Source organism: Crocodylus siamensis, chromosome 1 (genome assembly GCF_052110815.1).
Source record: "Crocodylus siamensis isolate JL-2025a chromosome 1, ASM5211081v1, whole genome shotgun sequence".
NCBI classification, from domain to species: Eukaryota; Metazoa; Chordata; order Crocodylia; family Crocodylidae; genus Crocodylus; species Crocodylus siamensis.
This window is the reverse complement of record NC_143395.1, coordinates 120392499-120419340: the sequence shown is the minus strand read 5'-3', so window position 1 is coordinate 120419340 and position 26842 is coordinate 120392499. Positions and strand designations below refer to the sequence as shown.

The 26842-nt window shown below is 45.2% G+C and overlaps 1 protein-coding gene across 1 annotated transcript in view; it reads left to right on the top strand.

The window, feature by feature from the left end:
- The window catches only part of RGS17 (regulator of G protein signaling 17), a 119733-nt gene that overhangs the window by 70465 nt on the left and 22426 nt on the right, over window positions 1-26842 (top strand). Inside the window, exon 2 of the mRNA XM_090041604.1 lies at window positions 14404-14547. Within this exon, the coding sequence (XP_089897730.1) occupies window positions 14429-14547 (119 nt within the window). The 5' untranslated portion in view covers window positions 14404-14428. The remainder of the gene's footprint in view (window positions 1-14403; window positions 14548-26842) is intronic.

Genomic DNA, 26842 nt, shown 5'->3' with positions numbered 1-26842 from the left:
AAGCTGAGCAGTCAAGTTACAAATGTCTTCATTATGACTGCATATGGAACCCTAATTGTGCCAAAAATGATATGATAGAGTATTTCTAATAGTCAGTGGTGAGAAAAAATGTACATATTTCACTTGTATGCCTAAAGTTATGCAAAAAATGGATAATTTTAAGTATATATATGTGTTGGACTAGCTGGCAACAGCCTGGCTTGGAAGTGTTCTGAGCAATTATTTGGGCATTCCCACCAATCAGGTGATAGCAGAAGAGACTAAGGAACTTTTTCCAGAAACCTTCCAGTCCCTGCAGAGGAGGAAGAATTTGAGTCCTGGGTTCCCCATATACATGAAACTTTGCTAACCTGGCAGATACTGAAGAAAATCTTCATCATCTGCTGGACATACTGAGAGAGCACGTTTGGGGTTGTAAGGACAGCCAAGCTTCAAAACCCCAGCATCACCACCCAGCAATGTCTCCAGACTTTGGAAGGTATCTGGATGACCTTCCAGGAGTGAAGGCACCTATTACGAATTGCTCAGTACCTTCCAGCGTAAAGGTGAGGCTGCTTCCTCCTATATTCTATGACTGGATCAGGTGCTGCAGCGAGTAGTAGTACAAGGGGCCCTCAGCTTCAGCAGGTTCAGATTGGGGCACAGTATAGTTTGACCCTCATCAGGGATCTTAATTTGGCTGGGCATAAAAACAACCCACCAGGGTTTAGCCAGCTCATCAAAGAGGTTTGGGAAGAGGAGGAGATCCTCCATTTAAGAAAAACTATGTAGGTCTCGGAGGATGCTCCGCCTCAAAGAGGGCCTGTTTGCCAGGTACTGATGGTGGCTCCACATGAGGAGGCCTCCTTTGGGAACAAGGAGGAGCCCTCACCCCTTGTATTAGTGGGTGCTGTGGCTGGGTACTATTTGATGTCCTCAAGTCACGGATGTGCCGCTGGATCTGGGGGTTGCCGGTGGTCGGCGGCTGAGTTCGCTACAACCTCTGGGCCCCTTGCAGGAGCCCAGAGACAGTCCAATGTCACGCCCCAGCAGGGCAGGTCCAGCCTGGCCATCATCGCTGCCGTGAGATGCTGTTCTGGCAGTGGGCAACCAGCACTGTGATGACATCAACTAATATTGCAGGGATGGGTCATCAAATTGGCATCTGGCACTCAATGTTCTTCATGCAGTTTATATAAAAGGCTAAAAGCTTTAAAAAAGTTAAAAGCCTAAAACTGCAAGGGGGGGGCCGCCACTGGGTAGGGTGACCAGTGCCTTAAAAACACCAATAAGTTACAGGGGACAACAAAAGAGAAAACAGGGTGTGCTTGTGCGGGTCATAGGTTCAAAACTAGTGCTCCCCCAGGGGACACTGAGCAGAGCACCCCAGACAGTGCCCACCAGCTCAGAAACTGAGGGAGCTCACCAGCAGCTACTGCCCAGTGGTACTCCTCTCGGAGACACGTGCGAAGGACACCAAGGAAAAATGCCCCGAGGTCGCTGGGAGCCTTCCCAGCCAGAGCCTCCTTCCTGGATAGCCAGATGACAAGCTTGGCCAGAGCCAGGAGGAGGTTGACCAGTAGGTCCCGGGCCTTGGTGGGGCGGCGGACAGGGTGTGCATAAACCAAAAGGTGAGGAGAGTAGTGCAGCCAGAACTTGAGGAGCAAGTTCTGGAGGAGGAGGTGCAGGGGCTGCAATCTGGGGCACTCAATGGCAAGGTGCGCCAGAGTCTCCCTCTCAAGGCAGAATGGGCATTGGTCGGAGACCGGTTCGAAATGGGCCACCCACATGCCCGTCGCGATGGCCCTGTGAAGGAGCTGCCAGCCTAGGTCCCCGGTGGCTCTGGAGATCAGGTCAGAGTACAGGCTCTGCCCCCGGGGCCCGTCGGCCTCGCCTCGCCAAAATAGTCCCGCCAGGCGGTGTCCTGGTGGACCACGAGGTCGGTGTGGTGTATCGTATGGTGGACGAGAGTGTGGCCGGGGCCTCTCCTGGAGTGCAGCCCAGGCCAAGCCTTTATGCTCTAGCTAGACCTGAGGTAAGAACCCATCCTAGAACCATGGGGTTCTATTCTAGACGTGGGGAATATGGGCACCTGATCCACGGGTATATGCAGCCAGATAATCCAGACTTGATTTTCCAGAGGCTAGAGACCCAGTGGGAGATGGGAAATGGGAAAGGGACAGAGCAAGGGAGTCAGCTCCACCCCAGGCCCCATCAGACTCCCAGACTTCAACCCTGAACTCCCGGCTAAAGGGACTAGTAGGGCCTATAGCCGAAGTCCTGGTGACTGTAAATGGCTGTGGGTGTTGTGCCATTCTGCATAGCAGGTCACAAGTGACCATTCTGTTTGAATCTTTTTATAAGGAGCATTTTAAACACTTGCCCTTGCACCCTCTTATGGGCTTAGTGCTCTGTGGATTGAGTCAGGACCAATATCCGTAAAGCAGCTGTGTTGCTATACGAATAAAATTTCCCACGCCAATAGCCAAGACAGAGAAAGGGGTGTCCACTATTGCTCTGGTGTGTCCTGACCCAGGGTGGATGAAGAGAGCTTCCCTCATTATAGTAGTATAATGCAGTATATTTCAAGTTCTGCTATGGTATTGTAGACAGCAGGTCAGCTCATGTTACCAAAAGCAATTGAAAATACATACACTGTGCTCCAAAGTTTACACAAGGTGGGAGCATAAGGGTGTGGATACTACCTCCCAGGTCTTGGGAACACTGCAGTTTTCTGGGGCTGCGCCTCAAAGGATCCCAGGATTGCCCATATTATGCCAATGGGAAAAGGGCCCCCAGCAAGTGTGGTTGGTCATTGTGAAGACTTTCCCTGGAAAAGAGGGACCTAGAGTTTTGAAGGTCCTCAATGGGCTATGTGAAACCCAAAATACAGTGAGCTGGTTACTGTTGTTGTGGTCAGCCCCACTATGTGGGGTGTTGTGGTGCACCCGGGACAGAAGGTAGCTGCAGTGAGAGAGGCTGAAGTGGCGAACCCTACATTGAGGGGTGATTCTCCACCAATCAATCCCAAATGGTTTTACTTTGGGGGCTCCCCTGTGCCTGAGGCTTAGAAAGTCAGGCTCTGGAAAAAGCTCCGGGGTCCATCCCATGTATTCTCCTTGCATGATTGGGGTGTGGGAGAGGCCTAAGGTGTTGAGCACCAGATTTTCCTTAATGATCCATGGCCTTTCTGTGAAAGAACTCACCATATACCATTAGCTGAGATGGGGGAGGTCAGGTGTCACCTGCAGGAGCTCTTAGACCATAAGATCATCTCCAAGTTGAAAAGCCCCTATGCTTCACCCATAGTCATCATGTGAAAGAAGAATGGGAACTTGTGAATGTACATGGATTACCACACTCTGTATGCCCACACTGTGGTCAACCAGTATACCATCCTATGAGGACAAGAAGCCCTGGACTGTTTGGTAGGTAGCAAGTGGTTTTTGGTACTGGACCTTCCAAGTGGTTATAATCAAATCCCTTTGCAAAAAGCTGATAAAGAAAAGACAGCTTTCATCTGTCCTCTCAGATTTTATCAGTTTGAGTGCATGCCCCAAGGCATCTCCAGCGCCTCAACCACTTCCAAGGGCTGATGCAAAAGGTGGCTGGAGAAATGCACTTGACCCAGGTATTGGTTTACCTGGATTATGTTATTGTTTTTGGTAAAACTCTAGAGGAACATGAAGACTAGCTTCTCCGTATGATGGATTGACTAGAAGTGGCAGGGCTTAAGCTAGCCATTGATAAGTGTAAATTTTGCCAGTCTTCTATCAAGTATGTGGGGCACATAGTGTCACAGGATGGGATTAGTATGGACCCTGAGAAAGTCAGTGCTGTGACTGTCTGGCCGCAGCCGAATAATTTTAGAGAGTTTAAGTGGCTCCTGCGGTTCGCTGGGTTTTACTGGTGGTTTGTGAAGGATCATCCAGGGTTACCAAGTGGGAAAGCCATCCAGGAAGTAGGGGGCCAAAAGCAACTTTAAGGGCCTTGCTGGGGTGTGAACCTTTTGGCTCTTGATGGAATACCCAGTACGAGGGTACCTTCTGCAAGGTCATCAAGCAGCTTACCAATGTGCCAACGTTGGCCTACCCCGATCAAAACAGACCTTTCATCCTGCACACGGGTGCCAGTCTTTCAGGACTTGGGGCTGTATTATATCAACTACATAATGGATGCTGATGCCCAGTGGCTTTCACTAGCCAGGGACTAGCCCCTAGTGAGGCCCAGTACCCTGCTCACAAGTTGAAATTTTTAGCCCTCAATTGGGCAGTTACAGAGAAGTTCAAAGACTACCTATAAGGCACCACCTTCTAGGTGTGGATGGACAATAGCCCCCTCACCTGTGTACTCACCACTGCGAAGTTGGATGCCACCAGCCATCAATGGATTGCTGCCTTAGCTTGCATTATTGAGCTGGATGAAAAAATGTGAATGCTGATGCCCTCTCCAGACCGTCATCCCCCACCTCTAGGAGTGTATGGAAACCTGAGACTGTTCAAGCCATCTGAGATTTACAGACTCAGGACTCCATGGTGGAGGGAGTGAGTGCTGTCTGTGTGGCTGAGATGCTGGGGGTACCCCCTAAAGGGATCCCACAGACTTGGGCTCGGTATACGACCCTGACACCCTCAGTACTGCCCCAGATGACTGCTGCAGAGTGGCGAGCAGCACAAGAACAAGACCAAGACATGCAGGGCATGCTGCATGCCCAGCGATTGGGACTAAGCCAACCTCTAGCCACCAGCCACATTACCCCCATGGCCTGTTTCCTATTACGGGAATGGGAGAGGCTCAGATTATTTGATGGGGTATTACACTGTAAGGTACAGGCTGCAGAGGGGTGGAAGCTTTGGCAGCTAATTCTTCCCCAGAGGCATTGGGCACTTGCCCTCAAGGCCTTACATGATGATTTTGGACACATAGGAATAGAGAGTACCCTGGCCTTGGCTTGAGAGCATTTTTTCTGGCCCAGAACAGCTGAGGATGTAAAGGCAAAATGCCTCACATGTGATCAGTGTGTCCAGCAGAAGACTTTCCCTATCCAGACTGTATAGTTAATTACCATCCAGAGCTCCAAGCCCATGGACTTGGTATGTATGGACATTTTATCCATCGAAGGGGATGGGAACCAGAAGGGAAACGTGCTAGTGGTAACCAAGCACTTTAGCCGATATGTGGAGGCCTTTCCCACTCAAGACCAGATAGTGCAGACTGCGGCAAAAGTGCTATGGGAAAAATATTTCTCTGCGGTTTTTTTGTCAGCCTGGATTTATTCTGATCAAGGATGGGATATTGAAAGTAAGCTGCTGTGGGAAGTGCTGACCATTGCTGGGATCCAGAAGTCCAGAACCATACCGCACCACCTTCATGGAGATCCTCAGCCTGAGCGCTTTAATTACACACTTCTAAATATGTTAGGCACACTCTGGTATGAACAGAAGGCTGCGTGGAGCCAGTATATAGCATACTTGGTGCACTTCTACAATTCAACATGAAATGACGCCACAGGAGTCAGCCCTTATCTCTTCATGTTTGGGAGAGAGCCCCATTTGCCCATTGCTTTGTGTTTCAGAGTGGAGCGGGCCTACGAAACCCAGGTGACCCATGAGCAATTTGCCCAGCAGTTAAGAGAGCGCCTGTGATGCACATATCAGTTAGCGGCAGAAACTGCTGGAAGGAACCAACAGTGCCACGAAAGAAACTGTGACGCCCACGTCCACAAATAAGGGCTGCAGCAGGCAGACGGGTACTTCTAAGGAGCCTAGGACTGACTGGGAGGCATAAGATCGCTGACCGCTGGGGAGCAGAACCTTACACTATAGTAAAGCAATTGGGGAATCTTCCCATCTATGAGATTGCCCTGAGACCAGGTCAGGGCAAAGTCAGGTCATGCATAGGAATCTCCTATTGCTGGTGGGAGAACTAGTGAGGTCTTGTTGGCCTGAGAGGGAACCACTGCAACAAAGGCCTCACCCATCACATCGAGTCAGGCCTCCTGCAAGGGAACCCACACCTGAGGCACCCCCAGTGGAGTCAGACTCCACCTTAGACAGGTGGTACCCCACTGAGTTTCACCAGAGTTTGGGGCCCGCTACTCCTGAAAGTGATGAGAACTCAGGAGCTGTTTTCAGGGGGGCCCCACCTGGAAGGGCTGAAGGGGAGGACAACTCAGCTGCATGCTCCAGAAAAGAAGCACCCCATTGTCTCCATCTGCAAGTAGAGAGGAGTCTGCAAGTGAGAGGAAACCTGAATCACCAGGGCCTTCATGGAGCCCTGCCCAGGACAACACTCCTCAACTGAGGCGTGACCAACGACCAGTCTGCCACTTCATCTATGATGCCCCTGGAGTGCCAGGGGGAGTACCCATCTCTGCTCCTTGGGCCCAGTAATCTCCGGGCCTGGAGTCCACCCTTCACCAGGGACAGTGTAGGGTTCAGGGGAGGCTGAGCAACTAGTGGGGCATTCCCACCAATCAGGTGATGGCAGGGGAGAGGCTTGCCCTGCCCATACCGAGGGGCAAGGCGAGGAGATGGACCTGAGAGGGGACTAAACCCCCCCCCATTTGGTCCATTTGCAATCTGGGGCAGAGCCCCCAAAGGGAATAAAAGAGCAGCATGCCTGGCACATGGGTAGCTGCATTGAGGGATGGAGAGGAGGGCAAGGAAGAGCTGACAGAGCTGGCCAGTGGGGCGGAGCTGTTGCCCTGGAAGAGCCTGAAGACTCCTCATCAGATGAGGAGCAGCAAGTGGCTGCGTCCCACAACCCTGCCACAAGGGAGCGCAGCGTCGGCCCACAGCCAGTGCACAGAGGGTCCAAAAGAGACTGAGACCCTAGGAGTTGCACAAGGCAGCTTGAGTTTCCAACCTCCAGCACAAGGCCAGGCAGTCGGTGCATGGGTCAGTGCATGCAGGGTCCAGGAGCAGACTGACCCTCACGAGGTGGCTAGGGTCTCCAACCCCTGGCACAAGACAGGGCCAATGGTGCACGGACCAGTGCACAGGGCCCTGAGCAGGCAGGAGGCTGGAAGAGTCCCAAAGCAGCTGAGGTCCCCCTGCTAAGGGGAGATATGCCTCACCCTGGAAGATGAAGACAGTCTTACCAGAGGAGTTGTGAGTTGCCTGAGAAGGGGATTCCCACAGGGGAGTGGGGGTTTCCCCCCCATGATGAATAGTTGAGATATTTAAATTGGTTAAAAGGGAAGCTGGGGTATCTCCCCACACCCCTCTTCTCATCTAGGGCCCCTCCTTTTTCTGGGGTGTTGCTATTGTTTGTTTATTTCCCCCTGGGTCCTGCGCCTCATATTTTGTAGATTAGTATTTCACTAGAATATAAGATTGTGGGAGCGAAGGAGCCACACAGGGAGCAGATGAGCCACACAGAAAACTCCCTTGCCACTGCTCATCCCCTGCTGCCCTGGTGATGTGCCTCCTGTGTGTGGGGCTGCAGTGAGGACAGTGGCATGGGGCTGCACCCCTCAAAGCAGCAGCTGGCACTGGAGGCGCATTGCCAGGGCAGTGGGTTGGCAGCTTGCAACAGTGAGGAGTTGCAAGCTGCCACCCCATTGTCCCCATTGTCCCCAGCCATGCCAGGTCAGGCCTGCTGGGCTAGGGAGGCCCCACGGGAATGAAGAAGGGCAGGAGCTCGAGCTTGCAGCCTGTGCCTGCCCAGGGTACAGATCTGGGGATTGCGGAGGAGTATGCGTGGCAGTGGGGAGCCAGCCCTCCCCCTCCCTCGGACAAGCCATCCACGGCCCCAACCTGCTCTCCACCAGGGCCCCCAAACACTACTCAGCTGGGCAGCAGCCTCAGCCTGTGCCTGGCCCAGGTACAGATCTCGGGGGTCTCCCCTACTCCCTGGGAGTGCACGCAGCAGTGGGGAGCCACCCTGCCTGAGCCTGCAGCTGGCAGGGAGTGAGGGCAGGGGGCTATGGCCCTGGGTCTATAGTCCTGTCTGCTGGGGGCCCCCTCCAGCAGGGCTGGGGAGCAGAGGCTATGATTGGGGAGTGAGGGGCACCAGCAGGGCCAGGGGGGCTGTTACGGGGAGAGGGGGGGCTTTAATTTTAATCATGGATTTGGGGGTTTTTTAGCAGAGAATTTGTGATTTTTTTATCAGGGACAATCAGGATTCCTGCTGATGGTAATTTACATATATGCAAATTATTAGGTGTACCTACAGATTTAGTTAACCCAGAAGTGATTCATTCTACCTTTTTGCAAACTGCTGCAAGTTTCAGCACAGAATATTTCATAAGGAGCATGGAGCGTGGCGGGTGAGACCACACTGGTCAAATGCAGTGGACTGAGAGAGAGTGCAACAGACTTCCTTCATCTACACAGACATTTGGTGATGTCTGCCAGACATTTAAGGCTGATAGAAACAGAAAAGAATGGAGCTGCTCAGCTGTGGAAGTGAAGAGGAAGTCAAAATGTATTTGATGTAGTGGTTAACTATGACTTGAGGAAGAGTCAGCACTGAGGGAGGACTGAGCACAATGGGTATTATATCTTATTTGGGTGTGCTGCACTAACCTAGCTTTCCAGTAAGTTCCCATCAGTAGATGGCTTCTCAGCCTGGTGGCCAAGATCAAGATGATGACCTGGTCTGGCTGGAAGGTATAGGATGGATTGTCAGTGGATGGAGCAGCAATGGTGGCAATGGCAGCAGCAGCAGTTGGAATGAAGGCAAAGGAAGAAACAGGATGGACAGCACCTGGTGGAAGACAATGGATGAGAGCTGGGGGGAGGAAGCGGTTCTGCATAGGGATCTCCCCAAGGTAAAGTTTTCACTCTGGCATTTCAAAGCTGGAGATGACTCAGCTGGATTTCAGCAGGGGACACAGAAGCTTTGGGCACTTGATATGAATCGCCTAATCCAGATGCCAAGCAACTTGGAGTGGGAGGTAATGTTTAGAGACGAGATGGCATACCAAAATTTCTGAGAGGCCTACAAGGAATGTTGGGAAGACTTCATCCTGGTACATTTTGATTGTGAGGCTGTTGAGGACACCCAAGAAAGAGCAATCACAATTAAGATGTATATGGACTTCACTGAAGAGGAAGCTATACTTTTTGGCTACTGAGGCACTGTGAGAAAGTAGAGAACATAGATAAGGTCTGAGGCCCAGAAAGGATGTGGATTAGGGCCTGGAGAGCCTCGGTATTCCTCTGGGTGGACTCAGTAGGGGCAGCCGGGGTATGAAACCTGCCTCCAGGAATCACCTTAGGGCCCCACAAAAGACTGATTATTTACTGTGGAAAGCTGAAGCTATCTGAGGTGCAAGGTGGAGAGGCATGTGGCAATGGGCTTCCCATATGAAATTTGCATGGCATGTGGGGAAAAGGGTTATGGGGTGAGAGTGTAAGAAAGAACAGAAGTGTCATTTTTCCAGAGAATTGAGTCATGTGTTCCATACCAGTCCCAAACCATCCACAAATGCAATCAAAGGAAGACAGGATGGAGAGCGTATGGCAGGAGAAAGCAGACAGACAGGGAGGAGGGGAATAGGACTGCAGGAGGCAGAGATGAGGGAAGAGGAAGCAGATGAGGCAGGGAAAAATATTAGGCCAGATGGGTAGGGAAAGATGGGGGCCCATAGAGGAGGAGCAGTCTTTTGCAAGGGAGAAGGAGATGAGGAGAAAGGTTCCCATCAATATGTTTGCCCAGTATGGGCCATGCAGTTTACAGGTATGCTCAGTGTGGGCTGCATTCAATCAATTTCATAGTTGGTTTCCATAACTGCGCACATGCTGTTTTTGGCAGCAATTTAATGATAGACAAGGTGTTTAATGAGGTTTTTCCATATGTGAATATAAGATAAGAGGCTTTTTTTTTCTTAAGCCAATTGGGAGGGGAAAATATCTTATATTCAAGTAAATATGGTATATAGATACTTTTCATTCTTATAATTTAACCCTGTGTGATAATATCCAATATTTCTTCATTGCCAAAGACTGATCCTGAAAACACTTTGATGTGTGTTCACAGGATCATAGGAGAGTAAAGCCAGGAAGGGGCTTCACGAGGTAATCTAGGCCAGCCTCCTGCTTAAAGCAGGATCATCCCCGGCTAAACCATTGTGGCCAAGTTTCTGTTTAACTTGCTTTTGAAAGTTTCCAAGCATGGAGGTTTTACACCTTCTCTAGGTAGCTTGACCACCCTCATAGTCAGAAATATCCTCTCACTCCAGCCTAAATTTCCCCTGCTGCAACTTGAGGCCATTGGTCCTAGTCCTGTTCCCTACAGCCACAGAGAAAAACCCATCTCCACCCTCTCTACAATCACCCTTTGAGTATCTGAAAATTAGCAAATCCTGCCCTCAGTCTTCTCTTCTCGAGGAGAAATAACCCTAGTTCTTTCAGCTTTCTTCAGAAATCTTGCCTCAAAGGCCTCTTGTGATTGTTGTTGCCCTACACTGGACTCCTTCCAAACAGTCCATGTCCTTTTTGAAGTGCCCCAAAACTGGACACAGTGGGCACTGTTCTCTAGGAGTGCAGGAGGTGGTGCTTTAATCAGAGCAACTCCAAGAGCTGCACTAATTAAAGTGCTGCCGTGTCTCTTGTATTAGGGTCACCATGCTTTTAAATCGTGATGGGGGTGCTTGAACTAAAGCTCATTCAAGCTTTAGATAAAGTGTCTCTACCACCATTTTTAAGCATTTACCATGCTCCAGCAAACTCTATTAATTGAGTCTGCTCTGACACACTGGAATTCCAGCACATTGGAACAGACTCCATACTCGTGTATAGGTGATGAGTAGTCCTGGTGAAGCCCCACTAGTGCTGAATTAAGTGTAGTCACTTTGCAAGTGATGCTTCTGTGCTCATATTGAGCTTGTGGTCCATCGTAACCCCCAGGTGCTTCTGTGCAGTACTGCAGCCTAGCCAGTCATTCCCCAATCTGTGTTTTTTCATTAGGTTATTCCATCCCAACTACAGGATTTGTCTTGTTGAATCTGTCATTTGTTGAACCTGTCATTTGGGGGGAGGGCATTTCCCTTGTTGAATCTTTTCTTGGTGTTCTGAGGGACTAATAAATTGTGTGTAGTGATATCCAAAATGTTTATAGCATTTATGTCTGAGTGAAATGTACTTACTTTCTATGTGGAAAAAAAATCTGTTTTGTATGTCCCTACTCAAATCTTAGCCACTGTGCAGGCTTCACCAGGCACAACTCAAGGTTTTGGACATATCATCTCTTCATTTTATAAGATTTCGTAGATATTAGGACTGGAAGGGACCTTGTGAGATCATCGGGTCCAGCCCCCTTCCCAAAAGGCAGGAAGTCAGCTGGGATCAGATCACACCAGCAAGATAAGCATCCAAGGCATTTCTTGAAGTTTTCCAAAGTAGGTGCTTGCACCACTTCCGGGGAGAGTCTATTCCAGACTCCGGAGACTCAGGTGGTAAAAAAGTTTTTCCTTATGTCCAATCTAAAACAATCTCCCAGCAGCTTGTGACTGTTTAGACCTTGTCTTCTCTTGGGGTGCCCAGGTGAATAGACGTTCTCCCAGTTCAAACCGTTTGGAGTTTAAATTCCTCAGATGTGATCCATTATGTCTTTCTGGGCATAAAGTATGTGTATAATAAAGCAAATGCTTTTAACTGTGAACAGGGCCAGCCCACAATTTTTGGGGGCCTCCCGAAAGAAATTGTTTTGGGGCCCCCCGACACGAAGAAGGCATGGGAACAGGGAGGGCTAAGTGGCCAAAGAAGGTGGTGAGCGGCTAAATGTGAAGCTGGCAGTGGTGGGGGATGCCAAATGGCTGGATGCAGGGGGTCTCCTGTAGCCACAGGTTTTGCAGGATAGGACAGGCTGGCCCTGAGTGTGAAGTAGCCTAACTGCAACTTACATTAAGAGAGTTGTCCCTGTATGCCATTCAGAAAAAGTGACTGTCAGATGTCTGACCTGCATGTCATCATGTTTCATAGTTTCATAGATGTTGGGGGCTGGAAGGGACCTTATAGATCAGACTGATGGCATTTCCCCTCACCTTCCATGAATAATAAACCAAATGCAATGCTAGCATAAAAATAAAGGTACTCCTCTCAGCTGTGTCAAAATATCCAGTCAATTACCTATGCTTGGGGTTGACTAAAAGGTGAAAATCTTTACTGTAACTGTCAATGTCTTACAAAAAACACATCATTTAAATCTTCAGTCCTCTTTGCTTACATCTGTGGCCTTCTATAAACTATGACAAATACAAACATGAGAAATAGCATCAGTAGCATTAGTGTGAGTCTTCACAAAGGGTAGATCACTCTCGTAGTTCATACCCAAGCAGTGGAAGCCATAGTTCTGGTTTGTATACAGTGCCTTATGATTAAATATGTCATTCTTGAATATGATCCCACTTTTTTTTTTATTTGATTAGGCCACTTGTATATAATAACAGTGTAAATAGTATTCCTTTATTAACTTCTTCTTGGAAGGTGTACAAGCATTTCCACACTGCTCCTGGCCATGCTAGGGAGTACTGCAGTGAAGCACATCATGCATAGTCAGTGAATGTGAACTACTGCTTGAAAAAGTGTCAAGTACCTAGTTCATGGTGGGCACTAGGGCTGTGCAAAACAACACCTTTCTATTTCAATTTGTATTTCGCTTCATCGAAACAGTGTTTCAACGTTTCACCTATTCACTGAAATGGGGAAGCTCAAAACAGCGTCTCTTATCCAGCAAGCAGATGGGGGCCCACAACCCCAGGAGGGCTGCAGGGGCTGTGCCAGTCCTCCTGGGGCTGTGGGCCCCCATCTGCCTACCAGATGAGGGAGGGAAGCTGGGTGCTGCCACCTGGGACTGGGGAAGGGAACCGACCCCAATCACTCAGTTCCCCTCCCCAGGCCTATGGTCAGGCTGAGGAAAGGAACTCAGTTCCCTTCCCCTGCGCTGCGATCAGCTTCCCGCAGCCTGGCTGTGGGAGGTGGGGAGAGCCAGGGCTGCACTCCTGGTTGAGCCATATAGGACTGTGAAGGTGTTGGGAGTGCAGCCCTGATTCTCCCGTCTCCCACCACCTCGCTTCTGGCTGCTTTGAAACTCAAAACGTTTCACACCTTTTTAAATGTTTCAGCTAGCCTCATTTTATTTTGAGGCTATTTTGAAGCCCTTCATTTCAATTTAATTTTGCTGTTTCAAGCTCAAAATGAGTCAAAACAGTGTCAATTCAAAATGGCTGGTGAAATTTTGCACAGCCCTAGTGGGCACCCACTTCTGCTGCCAGGCTCTCAGCCTCCATTTTGGTTTTTCCTGTATAGCCAGAGTTGCTTTAAAGGCACTATATTGATTTCCTTTTTGCAGCATTTGGCATGAGCAGGGTAAGATCAAGGGGGAGTTTCATCCACAGTGGGGCTCCTGAGCCCACCATGGAAGCAATATCAGCATGTCCTAAGAGTCTAATGCGTGGAATGGAGGATGAAAACCTGAAATAACACCAGCCCCAGGTTGTTTAGTGGGGCTTTATGGTGCCAAAGAGTAGTGCCCATGATGAAGAATGTGAGCAGATATATCCATGGACTTCAGTAGCTACTGTTATGGAATGTAGCATTGCAAATACTTCAGGGACTTTAGAAAGAAGCAATTTAAATCCAAATGCAGACTGTTTCTGCTTGGGTGCATGCAAACTGAATGCTATAATTTGGTGTGCAAATGAAAGAAATGCCATCTCAACACTTCTAAAATAAATGTGTCTTATCATTGGAGTTATTCTCTTCTGCAGCTAATGCCCAGGATATCCATTCCAGCTGGGTATTACAGACCACTGGAAGGAAAAATAACTTGGCCTAACAAAATCTGAGAAATAATGTTTGATGAGGGGTGGAAAAACTTTTTAAATCCAGAGTAGTTCCAAAACCTGAGAGGAAAAGCATTTATGGCTCTTTGAATTCACAAAAAATAGCTGTCCGGGGGATGAAATTTAAATTATGATAATAATTATTTTCTCTGACAGTGAATTTTTACTTGCATCAGTTTTAGCATCCATCTCTGACTAGTGAAGTTAGTACTGATTTGGAGTAACAAAAGTAAAACTCAGGCTCATGTTTTATATGAATTACTGTCTTACGATTTTCAGTGAAAAAGAAAAGATTGTGATAGTTTCATTGTAAATGATATTCTAAGCTCTACCAAGTGCTATGCAAGCTCTGAGGCATGTCCCAGTGTCACAAAGCTAGCAAGCATTTTTTATTCCAGTCAAAGTGATAAGAAAAGGTGTGACTTTAAGGCAGTGGAAGCATAAGAATGTCACTGATATGCAGTACTTTATCAAACTGCTTATATCACAGTAGACTTATAGATAGAATCATGATCATGTGTCTTTGTGGCTAAAAGTTTTTGAGGTTCAACATAAAGAATGTAGAAAATGTGATTGTACTTCATGTTTGAGTGTAGTAATGCTATAAATCTCTTATGTCTGTGTTCTTATAGCCACTTGGGTACTGAAGTAGCTGAAATGAGAAAAAGGCAGCAGTCACAAAATGAAGGAACATCTGCTGTGTCTCAAGCACCTGGAAACCAAAGGCCCAACAACACATGTTGCTTTTGTTGGTGCTGTTGTTGCAGCTGCTCATGGTATGTCATGCAGTCTTTTTGGTTCCACATCTAACACAGGTAAACACTGAGAGCAAAAACTGCCAGCTGCTGAGAACAAATGAACTTCTCTCAAAACCGTGCTGCCAAAAATCAGACCTTATTTTTTCCTTCCTAAGAATTTTACTAAATTATTATTTCCTTTTCCTGGACTTGTATTATAGAAGGAAAAAGTTGTAACAATGGAAATAACTGATCTAAACCTAAAGATATCTAGGTAAAGAAACGTGAGACTGAAAAACTGAAATTTTACGGTCAAGACACTTTTCCTGTTTATGTTGTTTAGCATTTATTTTTCTCTAATCCACAAGAAATGTTTCAAAACTCATTAGCTATACTTTCAGTGAGGAAGAGGCCAATCAGAAATGGGAACTATATAGTACTAAGTTTTGCTATTTTGTTGTCGTATCATTGCTGTATTCTGTAGTCTAAGATCAAAAGATGATATTGGAATTTGACTTTTACAATTGGCAAAGCACCACTTTAGTGGAGAACAGCACATATTGCCATTTTTCTCTTTCTAAATAAAGAACTGGACAAGGGAGATTGAGTCTTAAATCTATAAAATTATTTTTCAAAAGAATCTTCTTCATTTCACTAAACTGTATGTCAGAGTCCCCACTGCCATATTATGCAGGCCTATATACTTCACTTTGGGTATAAAATACTGCTATTGAAACATGAGTTACTCATTTTGCAGAACTGCTCAAGGTTCATGCATGTTTATTAACTGGTAAAGGTATAATTGGTGGAATCTCTCTGGAATCTCTCTGTTCTGTATAAAGGGGTGTTAGTTGTAGCCATGTTGATCTAAGGACACAAGCAGACAAGGTTCTTTGGGTAAATGTGATATCTTTTATTAGACCAACTAAATAGTTGGAAAAAGTGTTTTTTCCAAGCTTTTGGGCACAGAAACACTTCTTCAGGCATAAGGAGATTCTGCTGCTGTTTTGTGCTCTCCTGGATGGAATAGAAGACAATATGCAAATCATGGCAGTAAGGATCAGAGATCAAGATCAGATCTGACTGCTTTCCATCACAAATTCAATAATCATCACCCTTCCATCAGACTATCTGTTGAATACTCCAGCACCAGTACTTCCTTTTTAGACACTTTGATCACTATCCAGAATGGCAAAATACAGGCCACCACATACAAGAAGCCTATTAATATACTTATCTGCACAGAATAGAAATCGCCCTAAACTCACCAAGAAAACTGTAATATAGAGCCAACCCCTCCAATACCACCGAATTTGCACTGAAGAGACCACCCATGATAGTCACCTCACAAATCTCAAAAGGACTTTCACTCAACAAGGATACTCCTCCAGAGAGAGAGATCACACTTTTGAACGAGCTACCTGGATACCAGGTAAAGAATTGCTGTAGTACAAAAAGAAAATCCCCATAAATCACACACCGTTAATTCTAATCCTCAAAGGGAATTTACAAAACACCTTTTGTAGATGAGCCTACAAACTTCACTTTATAAATCTATGGGATACACAAAATCATAGACTAAACACTAACATTGGATTTATGGCACATTGAAACTTACCTGCCACCTGATGACTCTAGGTAACCTCTCTACATTTTACCAACTACATTCTGTCACCAGGTCAACATTCCCCCTTTACCCACCCCCACCTACGTATCTCACACCTATTGTCTCCCTGATCCTCCCTATCACGCATTTGCATTTTCACAGACCTGGATTTTGTATTTAGGCTTCTATTTCATCCAAGAGAACACAAAACAACCGCTGATTCTCCCCATGCCTGAAGAAGGATGTTTGTGCCCGAAAATTTGTAAAGAACAATTTTTCCAACTATTTAGTTAATCTAATAAAAGATATCACATTTATTCAAAGAACCTTGCCTGTTCTGTATGCTCCCTTTGATCCCTTTCCCACATCTTAATACTGTCACAAATGTACTAAATGTCATAATGGCATAGCCTTTTCCAAGCCTCAGCCATCTTTCTCTCTAAGGTAGGAGGAGTAATAGACTAGAACTGCCATGAGGTTGGGTTTCCATTTCTCATGCAGGTAGAGGATCCCCGGGAAAAAGGAAGAATGAGAGAGACATGTTGTCATAACACTACTTTGCCCCCATTCTATAAGCTCATGCTACATAGCCCACAAGTGAAAGCAACTTAAATGTGAAAATTTAGAGCATGTCCCCACAAGCACATACATGCGGGGGGGCATGTTCCCTGCAAGACAAATAGCAGCGGCACATATTTGTGCCACTGCTATTTGTCCCCCAGGACACCCCTGCATGTGCACTGTGGTGCACAGGAAATTGTCCTAGGTGGAGTAGGAGAGGCTGGGGCCAGCACCTGGGCTGGCCTCAGCAGCCTTACCTGGGTCCTTTGGAATCTCCCCAGGGCAGCAGCAGCACCAAGCCAGCCACTTGGAGCCTGGCTGGTAGCCAGAGTGTGTGCTCATGGGGATGTACCCTTAGAGGACTCTTCTACCTCTGTTCTCATCTCCCTTGTATAAAGAGTCTTGATGCTGTTAAACATCGAATTTACTTATGATACTTAAAGGCAACAGATCTTATTGTTGTGACTACTAATGCTCCATGATACATATTTGAAAATTCCAGTTCTGAAGAGTTAAGTTTCCTTTGGATAACTTCCAGGGTGGTTACCAGTGCCCATCTATTTGTACAACTTGATCATATTCAATCTAGCTATGAGTAGGTACTGTTAAAATGGTGGGTTTATTGTCAGCTATTCTAGCAACAATATTTATTGCAGATAATGTCCCAGATTTTTTTATAGTAGCATAAACTTGATTAAGTGTGGGAAAAGCCCTGTCCATCTAAGCCTACTTTCTATTTTTTTAAAGTTTAGTATGCTTGAAAAAGGAACATGGTGGAAATGCATTGCTAGTGATCTTAACACTGAATTGGACAAAAATCTGATGAATATAATGTAAAAAGACCTGAACTTGTAGCCAAATGGACCCGGTGGTGGGATCCTGTTTCTCTGTGGTCATTAAAATGGCAGTTTTTTCAGCATTTATGGGCGTGTATAGATGAAACAAGGGGCATGTGTGCATGACACTTTAAAGTGGGTTAAATGCTTTTGCACCACTTTAATGGTGTTGGTGTTTGGTGTTTGGATGCGTCAGCAGTGTATTGCACAGTGATTCCAGTTGCTATAGCAAATTCAGCAGAGTAATGCACCTTGAATGATTTGGGGCGCAGCAAACTAAAACTCCTCTGAGAAGTTTTAGTTTGCTGCCTTCTGGCCATGGAGCAAAGCACGGGGCTCTGTACAGCTCACGGGTTCTGCAGGAAGCCTGTGCAGGCAGCCTGGTAGCAGCCTGGGAAGGAAGGCTCCACCCAAGAAATAAAAAAGCAGCAATCTTTTTCTTTCCTGGATCCTGCCTGCCTGCCTGAGGTACTGGTGCTTCCTTCTGTGGCTGTGGTGCCCCCTAGGACCACACAAGTTGGGTGCCTGTGGGTGGGTGCCATCTGGGGAGGAACTGCCACTGCCATGGATGGAAGTACCAACCTCTCCCCTGCAGCCCAGGGACTGCTCCACCCACCAGCAGCTTGCCCTCCCCTCTCCGCCACCAGAGAAGCAGGTAAGTGCATGGGTGTGTGCATGACACAGGGTTTACTTGGCCTTAAATTGAAGCGGTGTTTTTAAAAACGCACCGCTTCAATTTAGGGCCTCCGTTTCATCTACACACACCCCAAGTGTCAGTTTTGGTACTAACATACAAATAGCACACCTTTTTGGATGCATACTTACATCCACGTCCTGAAAATGCAGGTGGCCCCAAATCCAGGACTAACAGATGTTAAACGGAGGAAAAAAGTGAATTTTCCAATTTTTAGCCCCCGTTTTGTCTAAGTGGCCAGGGGGCTTCTCTGAGAAGTGGGAAACTCAGGTTCTAAGCCCCACTTAGAGGGGGTGTTGAAGCTGCAGCTCTTCGACTTCTTAGCTCTGTAACCTAACAACCATACCGCAGGTCTGGCATTATCCAGGCCTTTCTCCAGTTCTCCTTATGAAGCTGCCTCCTTGGGTAGCAAAGGGAGGGAGGTTTGTGAGAAATATGTAAGAGAAGGACACAAGCAAACCAGAGAGTTTCTGGCTTAGTGAGCTGGCTACTGCTATGAAAGAGAATAGGACTGGGGTTCTACCTTGGAGCCTTGCTCCTAGTTCAGCAGATATTTCTCCACTATGGTACCCTCAATTTTATGAAAAGACTATTAAAAGCAAGGTACAATGATTCATTTTGAAAAGAAATGCTGGAGATAGGACAGTGTAATACCTGACCTGTGGCATGGTGGTTTAAGCATTGTGCAAGGAAATCAGCATGTTCAAACCCAATCTAGGCAATGGTGTACCTAGAGTCTTCACCTTCCTAGGCATGTGTACTTATCATTCATTTACTACAGCTAAAATGTCAGGGGGAGTCATCCTCCGCTTCTCTTCCAAGGCTCATGCTCAGGTACACATGTGTACAGTTGCCTCTGCATTTAGGGTTACACATTTGTGGAAAATGAATTCCTACCTGCATGTAAACACCAAAACCACCATTTATGTGACTAAAAACTGTCCCTTAGATGACCAGAAGGAAATACAACTCTAGCTCAGCTGGCCTAAATAGGACTCTAGCAGCTTTAACTTTTATGATCTCTGATCGTTATTTTTGATCACCACATTTGGGATTAGGAAGGAATTTTACCCCATAGTCAGATAGGTATAGACGGATTTTTCCTTTTTCTCTGAAGCAAGGGGTGCAGCTCTCTTTGATCTCTCCAGCAGACTGGGAAAATTTGAAAGCTAAATAAATAAATAAAGTCAGAGCCAGATGTTGAAGAGCCAGTATTCAAATAGAGAGAATTTTGGATGATATGAGCCGTATTCTAAGGGAGCTACTCAAATTGTGATTTTGCAGATTTCACGGAAATCATGAAATTGGGCAATTTCCATGAAATCCCCAGAGGGAAAAATTACTGAACCTAAAAGGCTGACTCATTAGTGGGAGCCAGAAGTCTTCATGGCCGCTATGGCCTCGGCCATGCAGCCTGCCGGGGGGAAGGGTTGCAGGCTAGATGGCTGCTGCCCCACCTTCTTGCCACTGACTGGCTGAGAGGTCTGCCTGTCATGTGGCTCTGCCCTTCTCCACCAGTTAGTGGTATGATGAGTAGCCTTCTTCACCAATCAGTGGCAGAGGGTGGAGCCACCAAGGCCTCTCAGCCAATCAGAGACATGAGGGGGGCACTACACTTCATCCATGAAAATGGCTGCCAGGCATGGTCTGCCCATGAAATCGACCAACTGCCTCCTTAAGTTCAGTAGACCTCTACTTATTCGTATCCACCCTTAATCGCTGCAGGAAGGAGATCTTGGAAGGAGATCTATGACTAAGGCTAGTTAAAAAATCATCTAGATTCAGTCCTACTGGGGGAGGTCACCAGTCCATAGGAGAAAGCAAATGGTGGTGTATACCTCCACCAGGGAACAGAAGACTCCTCTGGGGCTGCTGTAGGGATGCACTAAATTAATGAAACTGGCTGCCATTCTGGCCCATCCACTCTACAGATAGCTCCAGTCTCCCTCCCACCCTGCCCCCATCCCTCAGCAGTTCAGCTCCAGTGGCTCAAAGTGTCTTGCAAGGCTGCACTCCTACCATTGGTGGACTTTCTGCCACCACAGCACAGCTGGGCAAAATAAAAAAAATCTCTGAGTTGCTACAAAAAAGCTAGACAGCCAGAAGATCCAAGCCCTTTTCATACTGCAGATCGTATGTGTTTTAATCAGTAGAAGTGTCAGGGCCATAATAGCTCAGTAGGAGTATTATTTTTTATTTATATGCTTACACTAAGGTACATTAACTTAAGAGCCTAGGCCCTAGAACAAAAAGCTTAACTAGAACGTGGATGGCCTCAAAATAAGCCTGTGATCAAACTTAAAACTGAAATGGGACATGTGGATTTACAGTGTTGTTTAATAGGTAAAAGGAAGCTTTGAAAATCCTTCTTACTGTATTCAACAGTGAAATATACAAGAAACTTGAATATTTAAAATCTAATCAGCAGAAATTCCTATCCAAATACAATATTCTGGTTCCTAGTTAACGTATCTGTAGGTAGTAGGCATTTGACATCTCAGAAGGTTTGGGATTTAGTGCACCAAAAAAATAAAATAAAAATAACAACATGAGTTAAGAAGCATGCATTTCTCTTATTGCAAATAACCAATATATTATTTCTCAACCCAGTAAGTTTGTTTTTAAAAATGGGTGAATGAAGATGACAGCGGGAATTTCAACATACTATATGCAGGTGTTATATAAATGTTTATGCTTAACTCTGGCAATGTACCTGTGTTCCAAATTGCAGCATCTCATCTATAATTAAGTCTTGGGTCTCTCTTGTTCAGGACTGTTTGTATTAAATTGTGTGGTGGTTGTCTTTAATGTTCCTTTCTGTCTGAGACCAATTGTAGGGTTTCATTCTGTATCTCTAAGGATGGGAAAAAAAGGTCTATGTTCAAATACATAACAGTTGTTTTCAACCATTTTGAAATAACTAAGCTTTTGTTGTGTAAAATCAGTTGGATCCAAGTTAATTTAATATGGAAATCAATCCATTAAGCTCAGGATTGGCATCTACCCCAAATATAAAAATATAAACCAGAAATTTTACAATAACTTTGAATAAAATATATAAGATAGCATGCTCTCTTCCCATTCTGAGAGCTGTAACAATACTGAAGCTAAATCTGAGGAATACAGGGGGGTGACAATAAAAAGCCCTAGTTTTCTTCTGTAGCCATTTACACATGGGCAAAAGAACTGAAGGTAGCTATGCAAAACAAGAGGTAAACAAGAATTGGACATCATGTAAATAGCACTGGATGTGTCTACATTTTCATTAATGTACTTTTGCTAATGTGTATTAAATTTAGTACCTCCATTGTTAGGTACCAGAAAAAGGTGCATTAGCAAAAGTGCATGGTTTTTTTGTGATGCTTTAATGCACATTAAATAGGCTGATGTGCACTAAAGTGCATGTGTAGACGCACCTACTGAAATCACTAAGGTCACTTGTCAAAAGCCAACTCCACATAACTGGCAGTGAAGCTCATGTTCCTTCATCAGTCTTCAAAAGTGTGTTAGATCTATTTGTTTAGGTCCTAAACTAAAAGTGCCTTCAAAATTGTTGACAACACTACAGAATTATTTTCAGAATACCCTTTGCCAATATCAAGAACGTAGGGGCATAGCTTGAAACTACTGTATACAACTGAATATCAAGAACAATATTATTTTGAAAGAAGAATTTAAATTGACATGGGGATAGATGGATTGTTAAGTGAGTTGTTGGCATAAAGAGTAAGATAATGGCACTTTGAAATCTAACCTATTCTAAGGTATGAAACATGCCTAAGAAAGAATGCAGGTCTGTAGTAATGATGTAGACTCAGAAAAATCCCATTAAAATTCCATGGTAGGAGGCCACAATTACTCAAGTTAAAGCAGTAAATTTCTAAGATATACAGAAAATGAGCTCTACTTCTAAGACTAAAAACTAAAACTTTTTTTGTTTTATTCTTCCTGGGAGAAGACTAAGGCCTAGATCCTACTCTGCCTACTAGATATCTAAATCTACAGGTCCACTTCCCATCAAAAAGTGGCTTGCTTCAGGAAAGCTACATTAGTCTACCTTGAAAAGTGAATAGCAATCCCACTTTGTTAATGGGCAGCCCAGAACACACACAGAGCAAAAAGTTGCCTACAGGCACTCATTTGGAAAGTGTATGATCTTCCACCTCTCATGCATTTGACTCAAAGTGTTATAGTATATGCTTCCATTATCTCAGAATCCAAAATGCATGAAGGAGGCGCTCCTTGTTCTTACATTTTGTCCAGTACCTAATGGTTACGGCACCAGCCCAGGCAGTGGAAGACTTAAGTTCTCTCTACTGTTCCCAATAAGGCATTTTCATTTTGTCCTATTATTAATGCAAAATGCATAAATAACATTGAGTATAGACACCAGAATGCAGAATTCCCTCCCCTCCAGAGTCGTGCCCTCCATTCTGGACTACAGAATCCAGCACCCTACTATGTGTTCACTTTCTGGCCCCTGACTCTTGCACTCTATCCAGCGGCCCAGCTTCAAAATGACAAGCTTGTAGTTTTTTCATTCCAGGCACTCTCCTGGAAACTGAGAAATATGGACTCAAATGCCTTCAGGCTAAGCAGGACATAGCAATCAAGCTTGCTAGTCCCTAACCTCTAGGGAAGTGGGCAAGTCCTCCAAAAGTTTCTTAACTTTTTAGTATCTTTGAATCTGAATATTGCATAGCAACCAGTATATCTGTATGATGCAAGTTAATCAAAACTGTGTTTTTCTTCCACAAGTGCTCATTGTGAAACTACTTCAAAATACAGGAAGACTTACAGTTTTATACTGTGATACACTTTACTAGCTGCACAGTGCCAGTTTTTCCTCAGTACTAGTCAAATTCAGAAAGAAGACCAAAGTATGGGACAGTCCCTTTTTTTTTAGAGCAGTAGTTAGCAATTTACAGCCCATGAGCCACATCTGACTCATAGAGCCAATGTATTTGGCCTGTGGAGATCAGGCTTGAAAAGTGTTTAGCAACAGGGGGCTTCTCATGCACTCTGCCATTCAAAGCCAGGAAGCTGGTCAACCAGGTGACTGGGTGGTGAAGAGATTTGTCTGTGCCACACTATAGGCCACCGAGTCCCAGTGCCAACCCAACTAGACCGGAGCTGGGCCATTAGAGCCCACTGCCAGAAAACATTGCTAACCTCTGTTTTAGAGTATTGCCAAGTCTGGTGGCTTTCACTTACCTTGGAATGCCATATATATACTTAAAATGCTGTGCTCCAGTGCTAATATATTAAACTGGTGACATAAGAACTGGGAAGGAGGCATATTAAATAAGCCTGGTCTTTTTGAAAGGCTGCGAACATAAATTACTTGTTTTTTTTCATATGCCCTAAAGCTCATGCTTATCTTCACTGAGCTGAAAAGAATGTCCCACCTTAACTCCTGGAAACAAAAATATTTCTGAACTGTTAAAACTTACCAAGTTGCTTCAAATAGCTCCCAAGCCACACTATTTAACTCAAATTGTCCTCTAAACATGATCGTGCTAATTGCAAATCTCTTGAAAATGATTTAAACTCTTACCTTAAATGTCTATAAATTAGAAACTGTATGTGTGCAGACAGATCAGAAGAACTGGGCTTGCAACAGGCCTGAAATGATATTTTGCTTACAAGCAGCCAGCTAATGGGTAGTTTTTTAAAGGCTATTTGTTCTGCTAATATGGGATGTTTGAATACACAGGAAGATCTGAAGGAGAAATGAACTGGAAGATCTGTTCGCAAATAGGTTATGTGGTAATGTAGCATGCATTGACACATGAACCTTTAACTGAGTAATATTATCAAATTTATCCCAGGGGGCCAGGTAAACATAAATTTTATCAGAAACTTTCCCATCCTACTATTTTCCTGTCCAGCTTCTCAGCTTTTGTAGAAATCTTGTCAGGAAGTGCTACAGGGTCTAGGCTCACTGTTTTAAAATGAGATGAATACATACAAAATTATCTTGTGGACAGATTTCTTTTGTCTGAGTTTTAGATTTTTGGATCTAATGCATTTTAAACTAAGAGCAATAGAGTTGAATGTTGTAGGTGTGTAGAAATGATTGTAGTTACATGTCTTTTTGAACATGTTCATAACTAGCCATTTGTTTGTTTTAATCTGGAAAAAAAAACATTTTCCAGAAATTTGGTTTTGTGGGGATTTTTGTTGTTGTTATTCAAAACAAAATTATTTCAGTTGTCAAATCCTCCAGAGAGGTTTGCCCAGCTCAGTTAGCAACACAGCAGCTCTGGAGAAAATGCCCATGAAATAGCCTCTGCTATGTTAGCGAAAATCAAAGTCGATAATTACCTCCTAGAGTTTCCCCTGGCCCACAGGATTTGGGGCATGCCCAAGGGTGCAGATGACTGCTAGAAGTCTTCCTGTATTTGCTATTACTGCATATTGAACAGAAGCCAAGCTTTTCAGCTGGAAGCATATTCTCAGTGTGCACAAGTGCCCCTCTGTCTGTTGTGTCCACTCTGTCTGAGCTGTATGCTCTTCAAACAGGAATATGGAGAAGGAGAAAAATTCAGTCACGCTATGCTACAATCTACTAAATGAGATGGGGGAGGGGTGGGAAATGCCACAGGGGAAATTGCTAAAAAAGCAGGTCCCCATGTTCTGGTTGTTTGAAAAGCTGAACTGTATCTTTCATTCTTTATATAGTTACTTAACAGTTTGTGAGTTATATAAAAGATGCAATTTAATATTTAGGTTGAGCAGATACAAACTGGAAAGTCAAGAAATGCCAAAGTTTAAAAATGAATACCAAGGGTGGCCTTTGGGGCCTGTGACTACACATTGCTTTCCCCACTTATGATTTTGGGGAGCTTTGAAATGTTAGGGCATTTTTAGCTTGTATTCAAAATCTTTGGCATGATAACCTTCTAACAACTTACATCAGAGGTGGACAAAGTCCAGTCCATGGGCCGGATTGGGCCTATGGCAGACTCCACTTCCCAGCAGCCTCTGCTTGCGTCGCTCTGGAGGTCAGCCCAAGCGGTGCACTGGCAGGGAGCTGCTCCAGCCACAGTCCACTGCCTGCATGCCCCAGGGGCAGCAGATCGTGGCTGTGCCCTGGCTCTGGCCCACGCTGTCACTGCCACAAGATCCCAGCCCCAGCCCTGGAGCAGCTCCTTGCCCAGCCACGTGCCCAGCCAGTGCACCGCGTGGACTGGTCTCCATGGAGTCCCTGGCTCTATGCTGTCATGGCCTCACCACTCCTGGGGTCTCCATGGAGACCTCCTGGAACAACAAAGGCAAGGGATGCTGGGAATTGGAGTCCAGCCACAAGCCAGATCTACTATTTTGCTCACCCTTGCCTTAGCATGAACTGCAGAGAAATCTACTTACATGGGTGAAGACTTGTAGGGTCAGCATTAAATTCCTAGATTTTCTGTTAAAAATGTGTTTGAATATGTAAACTAGGCTTGCATCCATACTGATTTCTTCTAAAGACCCTGGATGACAATGTTGTTTGTACCTTATCTTTGGGTAAACCAAATATGTCTCAGGCATTTATGAAAATGTGGCCACAGGTAGCTTAATTTTTCTAAAACGATAGCTAAGCAGTTCATAATTATGTGTGTGGACATTGCCAAGTAGATTGATTATAGCCTCTTGGTGCCTTTTGGCTACCTCCCAGCTGGCTGGCTGCCTGCATCAACTTATTCAATGCAAATCTCCATAATTTAGTTTTAGCCACATGATAATCTTTGTCCAGCACAAAGGACAGTGGCATCTTTCACACAAATTCTGGTTTTTATCCGTATCTGGCAGAACAGCAGTCTAACTCCTGTATATTTTCTCTTACTAAATTCAGTCTAGATGTTAACTCCTGAAAGTGACCTGGGCTTTGCAGCAAGGGGGGGGCAGGGAGAAGGGGTAAATACTCTTATTCCCTTCTTATTCTTTTGTTCTAGTTCTTTCTGCCTTAGGACAATAATGCCATACATTAAAACTGTTCATTATTAAACCCTGACTTAAAAATAAAAGCTGAGGTCACAGCAGTCCATTAGAAGCCAGAACCCAGGGCTTCCTCTCTTCCACTGAACCACAGAAGAATAAGTGATTTTTTTTTAATATGGTTACTAGGCCAAAAAAAAATCATAACATGGTTTATTTAAATTAACCCAAAATAAGGATGTTCTTAGCAAGGCAAAAAGCTGAAAAAATGTTCTACATGTTCAAAATGCATTCAGAGAACTTGCAATAAAATCGAAGGAAACAATCTTTCTTACTCGGGCTGTTCAACTTTGAGTAAAACACTTAAATAATTATTGATGTTGAGACTTACCTCCCAAATGGGTATGCAAACCAACAGGCTAGAGAGTCATTCTTTTTTTCTCTTGCTTAAAAGCTATTTAAGTCATTTTTACACATCAAAACAGAAGAGATTAAGAGAAGCCCACAGCAGAATCCAGGGGTTGGCAGCCTTTCACTAAGGGCAGACCACCCCTTGTAATTCAGCAGGTGCTATTCACTGACCTCCACTCCAGTTGTCTGTGCTCCATGCTGTCTTGTCTCTACTGCAGCCTCTGCTCACCATTGCCACTGACAGGTGAGGTAAGCAAGAATTTGGAGTGGTTAATTTGGCTGAGGAAGAAGTGGGGTAAAGAT